Source organism: Balaenoptera physalus (assembly GCF_965194825.1).
Source record: "Balaenoptera physalus genome assembly, chromosome: 17".
Lineage (NCBI taxonomy): Eukaryota > Metazoa > Chordata > Mammalia > Artiodactyla > Balaenopteridae > Balaenoptera > Balaenoptera physalus.
Genome location: NC_138895.1, coordinates 69705970 through 69717771, shown reverse-complemented (window position 1 = coordinate 69717771; position 11802 = coordinate 69705970). Strand labels below are relative to the sequence as shown.

At 40.1% G+C, this 11802-nt stretch overlaps 1 protein-coding gene across 2 annotated transcripts in view; it reads left to right on the top strand.

The window, feature by feature from the left end:
* The first annotated feature begins 218 nt into the window (after positions 1 to 218).
* The window catches only part of ATAD2 (ATPase family AAA domain containing 2), an 80027-nt gene continuing 68443 nt past the window's right edge, over positions 219 to 11802 (top strand). Inside the window, exon 1 of one of the 2 annotated variants that reach the window (XM_082433125.1) lies at positions 219 to 978. In XM_082433125.1, coding sequence (XP_082289251.1) covers positions 745 to 978 — 234 coding nt within the window. In that variant the 5' untranslated portion in view covers positions 219 to 744. The remainder of the gene's footprint in view (positions 979 to 11802) is intronic. The other variant, XM_082433126.1, reaches the window with a different exon arrangement.

Here is an 11802-nt window from a genome sequence, read left to right as displayed (position 1 = left end):
TTGTAATTAGAGTTAATACACAGATTAGGAAATTAAGACCCGGCGAGGTGAATCATTTGCTCAAGATCGCGGGATCTGTTGGCGCTGGGTACAGAACCTGCGTCTTTAACAATAATACTCTGAGCCGCTCTCTTTTACCTCTCTTTCTCTTAACTTGTTTGGGTTAGGCTCTTAAGAATCAAAGTCAAAACCTGTCAAAAGCCAAGTGCTTTCTCCCCCTCCAGTCAAGGACTCCGCAATTCGCATTTGAATCCCGCGTGGCGGGAAGCCGAAGGCAGGTGTCGGGAGGGGCGGGGAGGAGCCGCTAGGCACCGCCAGCCAATCACAGCGGCCGGGAGCCTCCCTTCCCCCTACGGCGTCCACGCGCCAAAATTCCAAACGGGACCGCGCGCCACTACCGGACGTCTCCCTCCGCCGAGCTCTGCGAGCCGGCACTATCTAAGAAAAAGGGGAGAGTGGTCTCACGTCACTGTCCGCTCGGGTCCTCGACACTGTCGGTGTGGATTCTCCTCAAATTCGGCCCAAAGTCCTTCGCTCTACAGATGGGAAAAAAGTTTCGAGCCCGCCGTGATAGGGTGGCGGCGTGGGAGGGACAGGCGGCGGAGGGATTCCGGGCGCGCGCGCTGCGGCCGTCGGCGCGGAGCTTGTGGCGCCAGAATTCGGAGCGCGGAAGAGCCTGAGCGGCTGTTGCCGGGTTTCGGGTGCGTCTCCCGCCGCGGACGCCCGGGCGAGGAAGGAGAGAAGATGGTGGTCCTCCGCAGCAGCCTTGAGCTGCACAGCCACCCCGCTGCCTCGGCCACGGACTCTCTGGACCTGTCCAGCGAGTTCCTCAGCCTGAAGCAGATCGGCCGGAGGCGGCTCCGCTCGGCCGGCGCCGCTGAGCAGTCCGCCGTCACCGTGGCCGCCGCGGGCGTGAGTACCGGCCTGGAGCGGGCCCCTCGGGCCGGGCCTGGGGAACTGTCGGCGGCCCGTTGCCCGGTGGGGCCCAGGATGGTGGGGTGGGTGGGCGGGCGGTCCAGGTGACAGTTGGCTGGGGGTGGAGGAAGGAGAAGGAGGTAGGTTGGGAGGAGTATTGTCGAGGACAAGTAAAATGGAAGGCTTCTCAAGATCCGAGCCCCGGAGGGGTGTGGGTCGGGTGGAGAGATGGACTGACTGCGGGAGGGTGAGCGGTGCGTTACCACCCACTTTTACTCGAGAGGAAACCGGAGCCCTCCGCAGCCGATGTGCAGCTGGAGGCCGAATCTCGGTTTGGGGCTGCCCCGCCCCCCAGCTCACACACCTCCCTGTCCAGTCGCCCGGGCTCCCGCCCTAGGTTTGCAGCGATCGCGAGCCACACGCATTTACTGAGCGCTTCCTGTATGCATAACAAGTGTTTTAGGGGCCGCGGGGGATAGAAAGATTGTAACTCAGTTTCCCTGACCTTCATTTACGATCCAGAGGGGTTCGGTAACCAGAACGCAGTGAATAATACCAGGTTGCATAATGTAGAGAGATGGAGAGCAACGTTTCATGTACGTCTTCTTCACTTAAGCCTCATAACAGCTCCATGAGAATGGATAGTTACGATATGTCTCTTACAGATGAAAAAACAGACTCAAGAAGCTAGAGTCGAAGCTTCTTGATCTTCTAGATAGAAAATTGGAACTTGGATTCTCTGCCGCCACTACCTTTCCCTTTCTGTTATTTCATGCTACGGTTATAAGCAAGGTCTATAGGTTTCCAAGGAGGTGGAGCAGTATACTAAGGTCTTCCTGAAAAAAGTGCTTCTCCTCCCTCCACCTCCCCACCCCAGCTGCTGAAAGAGACACAGGTGGAGGAGACAGCGTTAACAAAGGGTTAGAGAAATTGAGGAAGCAACGCTAGTAAAGTTAAGGCAGCAGGAAGTAGTCCAGTTTTGTTGAAGGGAGGGTAGTCATGGGGGTGGGAAAAATAGGACCAGAGAGAGGGTTAGAACTGGGAAGTCAGAATGAGAGGCCAAGGGGAGGTACCTGTGGTGGGAGAGAGGGACAAGCCATAGGTAAGAGAGAGATCCCTATAGGAAATTAGTGGTATCTTTTGTAGAGGCCCTATACGAGTTGTTCCTCTACTTAGGGCAATGGAATGGTCCAGTCAGTCTCTGAAATTGTGATTCTGAATTGAAAAAGCAATTTCCTGACTTTTAGGATCTGTTTCTCAATCACAGGCAGAAGTTGTTAAGAGATCTGGGGAGGCTGGACACCTCTTCAATGAACTCAGTCACTCGACTCATTAACCTATGTTCAGAAACAGCTAATTATTTCAGTAAATATTTGAGTGTTTATTATTTTCAGGACAAAGCTAGTTCCTGGGACTGTAATGATGTATTGAATACTGGTTAAGAAACATAAGTGCTTAAAACAACTGTTAGTTCTTCCTGTGATAAGCCATAATGGAAAAGAATATGAAAAAGAATGTGTATGTGTGTACATATATATATATATATATATATATATATATATGTGTGTATGTATGTGTAACTGAGTCACTTTGCTGTACAGCAGTAATTAACACAACATTGTAAATCAACTGTACTTCAATTAAAAATTAATTAAAAAAAACAACTGTTAGTTATGAATATCAGTTTACCAATATCAGCAGGTTTCTATACTTAAAAGGGGGTCATACCCACCACAAGGGTAGTGAGAATTAAATGTGATCAGGCATGTAAGGAGATTACCTGAACACTTGGCTGATAGTTAGGACTCAGTCATTGTCAGCTGTTAAGACCACAGTCGATTTTAATGGCCACTCCATCTTTTAAGTTCCTCAGGCTAAAAACCTTAGAATCATCCTTAACTCTTCTCTCCATTCATATTAGCAAATTCTGTTGGCTTTACTTTCAGAATTTTTTCAGAATCCGACCACGTCTCAGCTGCTCCATTGTTGCCATGCTGGTTCAAGCCATTATCTTTTGCCTGGATTAAAATAGTGTTTTCGTTTTTTTGTGTGTGCTTTGGTTTGTTTTGGTTTTGTTTGTTTGTTTGTTTTGATCTAGCACTGTGGCTTGTGGGATCTTAGTTCCCCGACCAGGGATTGAACCCAGGCTCTGACAGTGAAAGCTCTGAGTCCTAACCACTGGGCCGCCAGGGAATTCCCATGGATTATTAAAATAGATTCTTGACTAGCCTCCCTGTTTGCCACCCTTATATGTAATGCCCTCCTCCCCTGAAAGTCAGTTCACAGTATAGCTTACAGAGTGATCTTGTAAAAAGTCAAAACAGTTGATCACTCCTCTGCTCAAAAATCCCTATCTGGGCTTCCCTGGTGGCGCAGTGGTTGAAAATCTGCCTGCCAATGCAGGGGACACGGGTTCGAGCCCTGGTCTGGGAAGATCCCACATGCCGTGGAGCAACTGGGCCCGTGAGCCACAATTACTGAGCCTGCGCGTCTGGAGCCTGTGCTCCGCAACAAGAGAGGCCGTGGTAGTGAGAGGCCCGCGCACCGCGATGAAGAGTGGCTCCCACTTGCCACAACTAGAGAAAGCCCTCGCACAGAAACGAAGACCCAACACAGCCATAAATAAATTAAAAAATTAAAAAAACAAACAAACAAAAAAAACCAAAAATCCCTATCTAAGAGTAAAAGTTTAAAAGTTGAGAAGCAGCCCTATACCTCCTTGCCCCCTTCCCTTTATGATGACATCCTCTTCCATTCTCCCTTTGGCGAAACCCAGTCTGTTCTACCCACTCTGGCCTAGCTGCTCTTTGAAACCCAGGGCCTTTGCAGTTGCTCTACCTTCTGTTGGGAATACTCTTCCCCTGGATATCTGCATGAGCTATTCCTTTACCGTTTACATATTTTTTAATTAAAAAATAAAAAACAAAAACGCAGAACTCATAGTGCTTAATGTGTTCCAAGAATTTTACAAACATTAACTCGATCCTCATAACCTTATAAGGTAGGTGCGATTATCTTTGTTTTGCAGGTAAGAGGACTGAGGCACAGAGACTTAAATAAGTTGCTCAATTGACCTTTATAGTAAGCAATAGAGCTGCGAGTCCTACCTAGGAGAACCTATGAAACAGTCTCTTTCAAGTGTTTGCTAAAATTTCACCTTTTCAATGATGCTCATCCTAACCACCCTATTTAACATTGCAAACCACTCATTGACAGGCCCTTTGCTCTGTTTTATGGTCCCCAGCACTTACCACCTTCTTAATATTCTATAATTTCCTACTTCTAAAATATTTTTATCTCTCCCCAAATCAGAATGTAACTCCATAGGGGTTTGGATTTTGACCTTTTGTTCAGCTGTGTATTCCTAGCACCTAGAGCATAGTAGGTGCATAATAAATATTTTGTTGTTGATTGTCTTGCTCTATCAGTGGTATGTGGTGGTTGAGCAATTAGCACTCACCTGGTTGTTGTAGGGTAGAAAAGATTCTTTTCCAGACTAGGATTTCCAGTAGGGATTATATCTTTTTGAGACATAGTACTCCTCTCTCAAATCCTCCGTAGAACAGATTGTAATCAGAGTGTTATTTAGTGAGCATGGGATTGGGTCTTCAGGAGTAATGTTTTCATGCTGACAAAGTCCACCAATACCAAAAATGAAACATACCTTTGTGATTGGAATATTTTCTAATTAGGATTCTTTACATTAAATACATTTGATTTGATTATAGCTTGCTTTTTTACATCAATCATGCATTTCAGAAACTTCTTGATCCACCCTCATTGTATTTGGGTATTTCCTTGTCTCATTCACACATTTATTGACAGCATTTCTTAGGGTAGGTTCCTTAAAGATGGTTGGATTTATTCATATTAATTCATTAACTTGCATTTTTCTTCATCTAATCTTGGAGGCTGAACTTCAAGTTCTGAAGATACCTACAGTTACCTATTTATCAACCACATTTTCACATTTTACTTTTTTTTTTTTTCTTAAGTTTTTGGGTGAACTGCATGGCATGTGGGATCTTAGTTCCCTGACCAGGGATCGAACCCTCGGCCCCTGCAGTGGAAGTGCAGAGTCTTAACCGCCGGACAGCCGGGGAAATCTCAACCACATTTTACTTTTACATTTTGAATATGATCTCACTCAACTGCACTTAAGGGTTTTTTTTTCCCCCTGACTTGTATGGGTTCCCTGAAAATATTTTATTGTTGTTTTAAATCTGTTTCTTTGGTTTTTAAGCTTTTATTTTCTTCCTATTTATAAGTTTGGATGCCCCTTTCCTCCAGAGTCAGGCTAGCCATTGCCTATTTCTGTTCTTTCACAGGTCTGAGGCTCTTTGATTCATTAAATTTAGTGTGGTTTCTCATGCTGAAGAGACACTTAAGGATGGGTAGTAGGGGTTTTCTTGGTGATGATTGTACGTTACTTTTGGGTTGTGTTTATGTACGTTTTTATTCTTCGGTATGTTTTTAGGTAAAATAAAACACTGCAGTATGTAGACGGTACTGTTTTTGGTTGTTTTTTTTTTTAATTGTATGTTTATTTAGCCTGGAAAAATATCCCAAACTCGACACTGATATGTACAGCCTATGGGAGATATTTTAAAACTTGGAGCATATCACAACACAAAAATGAAAAGTGTACAGCTCAGTGAAGTATCTCAAAGCATGAATAGGGAGATTTTGACAAGTGGCAATGAATGTTGCTCCCTGGAGTTGGCTGCTCTGCATTTGAGAGAGTGTACTTGTTTTGTGACAATAATAGTCCATTATTGTTCATTTCTGTTAGTTTGTGTTGGGCTGGCTCTTGATTTTAGGCTTAGAAGTTGCAACTTTTAGAACAGAGATCTGATGAGATAGTGTTTAGGATGGATTATAGTCAACAAATCTGGAGTTTGGAAGACCAGTTAAAAGATTATAATACTGATAGCTACCATTTACATAGCACTTGCTGTGTGCCAGGCAAGGTACCTAATATGCACACACATATTTCCCCTGTAAAGTAACTATTATTATTTTGTTTTCCCGAAATTATTATTTTTAAATTTTTATAAATTATATTTTTAATTTTGGCTGCGTTGGGTGTTCATTGCTGTGCGCGGGCTTCTCATTACGGTGGCTTCTCTTTTTTTTTTTTTTTTAATTAATTAATTTATTTATTTATGGCTGTGTTGGGTCTTCGTTTCTGTGCGAGGGCTTTCTCTAGTTGTGGCAAGCGGGGGCCACTCTTCATCGCGGTGCGCGGGCCTCTCACTGTTGCGGCCTCTCTTGTTGCGGAGCACAGGCTCCAGACGCGCAGACTCAGTAATTGTGTGGCTCACGGGCCCAGTTGCTCCGCGGCATGTGGGATCTTCCCAGACCAGGGCTCGAACCCGTGTCCCCTGCATTAGCAGGCAGATTCTCAACCACTGCGCCACCAGGGAAACCCTACGGTGGCTTCTCTTGTTACAGAGCATGGGCTCTAGGTGCGCGGGCTTCAGTAGTTGTGGTGTGTGGGCTTCAGTAGTTGTGGTTTGCAGGCTCTAGAGTGCAGGCTCAGTAGTTGTGGCGCACGGGCTTAGTTGCTCTGTGGCATGTGGGATCTTCCCGGACCAGGGCTCGAATCCGTGTCCCCTGCATTGGCAGGCAGATTCTTAACCACTGTGCCACCAGGGAAGTCCCTATTTTTTAATTTTTAAATTGAAGTATAGTAATTTAAAAGTTTACAAGTAAAGTATTATTATCCTCGTTACAGATATGGAAACTAAGGTCTCTGTGTAACTTGGAGAAGATTATACAGTTCTAAGTGACGTGTGGAGAATCAATCTTAGGCAGTCTATCTTTAAAAGGTTGGGCTCTTAATTAGTACATTATTATCACAACAGACCAAAGGAGAGAAAACCAGAGCCTAAATTAAGGTGGTATTAGGAGGCACGGAGAGAAAAAGTCCAAAAGTACTGCAAGGGGTCTGAGAGTTGTTCAGATAGAGCGAGGAAAGGCAGTGTTGTTTCCAGCTGAAGAGGTAAGCTGTACATCTTTGGGAATATGACGCCAGAGTTTGGTGAGAGGTAAGGACTATTTTTCTTTGTGAGTCACCTATATAGAGTTGGGAGTTGAATCCTTGAAGGTGCATAGCAAAACACAAGAATATTTAAGAAGATCTGGAGCAATGGCTTTATTTTAAGGGTGGGAAGAGGATGAATTAGGTTTAAAAAAATAAAAGTATGTAAACAAAGGATCAAAGCAAACAACAGAGTGATCATAGAAGTGAATGAGGTAGAGAAGGCCATTGGATTTAGCTATTTGGAGATAGTTTTAGATCTACTGGAAGAGCTGTATGGTTAGAAAGCAAATTGCTGGAACTTGTGGAATAGATCCATGATGAGTAATTGACCACACCAGTGTTTAAAGATGAAGCTAAGGAGGGCTGTCACAACTATGTAATGTGGGTATAATGTGTATACCATTGTACATTAGCATACACTGCTTTTTACGCTTTCAAGAAGCCCCAAGTCTGGATGAATACGTTTCATGTCAGTAATATAACTGTGATCTTAAAAATCCTGTTTAAATTTCATTTGTTGAATTGATAACTTGAATTAACTCAACCAATATGACTCCCATACATATTTTTTACTAATTTAAATCTTTACTAAGCTTGATCTTTTGTGGAAAAATAACATCAGAATATTTCTGTTTCTCAATTGTGTCCACTTTGGGGAAAAACTTTTCTTATTGTTGCATGCTCCCTGTTCTAACTTACTGATTCTGCAAGATTATAACAGACTTAAAATCTAATGAACTATATTTTTTCTCCTTTTAAACTTCACTTTTAAGAACGATCAGTGCTCTCAATATTAAAGTAGATTTTAGTGAAAGAATAAATGACACTACATCTCTAGGTTTAGTTTTCAGACTAAGTATGTTTTCTCTTTGTTTTTCACTTCTTAGGAAAATTTTTTCTGGTAATACATGTTGCAAAAATGTAAAAAATAGATAGTGAAAGTCCCCATTTCTATTATCCAGTGTTAATTACTGTTACTAGTTGGTGTTTAACTTACCTCTTGAGAATTATTTTGATTGGCTGTATTAAAATGTGACTTTGATTTAACAACTGTGCTAGTTTCCTTAGGAAATCAGATGTTCAAAAGATAATTCATCTAGCGGTATTTATAACACAAATTGCAGATTACCTATACGTGATACATTAAGCAGTTTGTTAAATTCATATAATGGCTGAAATACTATTCATTCATGTAAAAAGATTTTTAGAATAGATTTTATGACATGGGAAAATGGTTGTATTACTAGAAAAAAGTAACAAAGAATAAATAATATTATCGCAGTTTTAAAATTGTGTGAATGTGTTTGCAAAGGAAAAGAATGGTTTATGCACCAAAAGGTTAACTGTGGTTATCTGTTGGTAGCTTGGAATTAAGGGTGACAGTTTCATCTTTGTACATTTCTTCATTTTTCTGATTATAATGGGCACGTATTGCTTTTATTTTTATATTGCTTTTATAAAAACCATTTTTGAAAGTTATATTTTTTAATTCCCCAGTATGTGCCTTTATATAGGTGACTCCCAAAAAACCTGTTCCGTTTTTTTCTCCATGCTGTTAAGGAGAGCCTTTCTTGATACTTAGTGCTTATTTAGGGACGATGAACTAAGCCACTCACTATGCAAATCAGAGATTCACTTATAAGATTAAATTTTCTAAGTTTCTCAGGGAATCTTTTTCCCAGTATTTAGCAACTCCCTCCTTTCTTTTTTCCTATGGAAACAAACCTTTTTTTTTTTTTTTTTAATCCCCAGGAATATAGTGACATTTACTTTCTTTTTTTAATTGTGATAACATATAGATAACATAAAATTATCATTTTAACCATTTTTAAGTGTATAGTTTTGTAATATTAAGTACATTCATTGTTCTGCAACCATCACCACCCTCTGTGTGCAGAATTTTTCATCTTGCAGAACTGAAACTCTGTACCTATCAAACACTAACTCCCCTGGGAATTCCCTGGCAGTCCAGTGGTTAGGACTCAGCCCTTTCACTGCCGTGGCCCAGGTTCACTCCCTAGTTGGGAACAGAGATCCTGCCAAAAAAAACCCCAAAACACACACACACACACACACACACACACACACACACTCCCCATTTTCCCTCTTCCCAGCCCCTGGCAAGGAGCCTCATAAAAGGAAACCTGCTTCTTTTGTGACTGACTTATTTCACTTAGCATAATGTATTCGAGGTTCATTCATGTTATTTCAGTGTGTTTAAAATTTCCTTTATTTTTAAGACTGAATAATATTCCATTGTATGTACTATATATATATATATTTTTTTTTTTTTAATCCGTTCATTTGTTGATGAACACTGGGATTGCTTCCACCTTTTGGCTGTTGTGAATATGCTGCTATGAACATGAGCATTCAAATATCTCTTCAGATCCCTGCTTTCACTTCTTTTGAGTATATACCCAGCATTGCTGGATCATATGGTAATTCTATGTTGAATTTTTTGAGGAATTACCATATCATTTTCCACAGTGTACACAAGGGTTCCAGTTTCTTCACATCCTTGCCAATACTTATTTTCTTTTTTCTTTTTTTGTTTTTGATAATAGCCGTCCTAATGAGTGTGAAGTGGTATCTCATTGGGTTTGATTTGCATTTCCTTATGACTAGTTATGTTGAGCATCTTTTCATGTGTATTGACCATTTGTGTATATTCTTCAGAGGAATGTCTATTTAAATCCTTTGCCCATTTTTAACTTTTTTCGTTGTTGGTGTTAAAAGTATAGGAGTTCTTTATATATTGTGGATATCAGTCCTTTGTCATTGTCAGATACATGATTTGCAAATATGTTCTCCTATTCCATGAGTTTCCATTTCACTCTATTGATAATGTCCTTTGTACAAAAGTTCTTTAATTTTGATAAAGTTCAACTTATCTATTTTTTCTTTTGTTATCTGTGCTTTTGGTGTCCTAAGAAATCATTGCCAAATCCAATGTCATGAAAGTTTTCCCCTGCGTTTCTAAATTTTTTTAGCTCTATAATCTCTTTCACATTTTTTTTAAAGTCTTTATTGAATTTGTTACAATATTGCTTGTTTTATGTTTTGGTTTTTTGGCTCTGAGGCATGTAGGATCTTAGCTCCCTGACCAGGGATCGAACCCGCACCCCCTGCATTGGAAGGTGAAGTCTTAACCACTGGACCACCAGGGAAGTCCCTGCTTTTACATTTTTAAGCTGACCTTAGATGTAAGGTCTCCCCTGCCCCCCCGCAAAGGTTTAAGTAGTTACAAAGGAGATCATTTCTGTCATTTTTTAAGGTTGACATTAAAAAATAAAACTATTACGTCACACTTTTATAAGTATCCACTGGAATGTAAAAATTATAGTTATTTGATACCCGTCTTGAAACATTAAAAATTAATACATGAACAAGTTCTTTTAGTAGTCAGAAATTTTACCCTCTTTTTTTTCCTCTTTTAATTTGTATTTCCAATCCACTTAACCCATAGCATTTTATCTTGATATATTTTCATGCTTCAAAGTCAGTTATTAATTATCCTTTCATACTTATAAAACAAAAGTTGGATTTTTTCCACTTTTCCGTGATGACAGAGCTCCAAGAAATAAAATTTTTGTGTATTGAGTTATCATTATTAACATTCAATTGATCAAAACAACAAAAAAGTATCTGTTTTGATTAAAAATGATTAAACATAGGAAGTAATATTTTATTAGGATTTCATGTGGTTTAAGTCTCCCTACCCACCCAGTTAGTTTAAGTATCTGTGGATGGATCTTATTTATTGCTGAAGAGTGTTTTGTCATCAGTTTCATTGCTTTTATAAAGGTAAGCACTGAGAAACATTGTTCATATAAATAAGGAGATAGTAATGAAGGGAATTTTATTTGCAGTGCCACTCAGTTTTTCTGGCTTATATGCAGAAAATCACTTGCCAAACATTTTTAATGGTCTCTTAGCTTGATTAGGTCTCCTTTCAATTTTGTTAAAAGCGGAAGAATTGGAAACCACCTTACAAAGGAAAGGATTTGTTGCCTAGCTTAGTCATTCATTCTCTTAACACCTACATTAGTGTTTTTCTTTGGCTTTAGGAAGGTTTTTAATGCCTTGAAGCAGCCCACAATAGTAAGATTCAGAATGAGTGAGTTATGACTTTCTTTTGTAAAATGGGAGAAAGGTAAATGAAAGAGGATGCCTTGTGTTAAGATGCCTTCTTAGATCCGTTTTAAGAAAAAGTACACATGGAAGTTGAGAGAGTGGAAATAGATAGCCTTACAGTTTTCCTTGGAAAATCTTATGTTACACTACACCCATCTAAGATGTAGGTATTCATTTAAAAAATAATACACTTACCTAAATGTATAGGTATTCTTTTTTGAAACATCCTGAAATATAAGTACACTGATAAAAGTAACAAATCATACGTATCATTTAATACCGTATGAAGAACCTGTCTAATTTTTTTAATTGTCCTCTCGTGCCTTTAAGAACCTGTCTAATTCTTGCACAGATCCTTGTGGTATAAATATCCTTACTTTACCTTTGAACCAATCAAATATTCTTGCTGAAACAAAATTAAATGACAAAATATCCTAATAAAACATAATGAAATGACCAGGTAAAGCCAGCCTGAGGCGCATGGGGTCGGGGGGCACTGATGTTTTATTGTTTTTTAAAAAAATACTGCCTGTTTTTCTAAAATTATAAATTTTTAGAGTAGTAAGACATAGGATTATAGAGTTGTTAGGTACATTTGCCTTCTCTTTTAACGTAAAAGTATCCTCTGTATGATTTCTAAAAGGCATGTATGAAATTTTGAATACTTTATGACAGAACCTCTGTAGCTCATAAAGCAACCCACT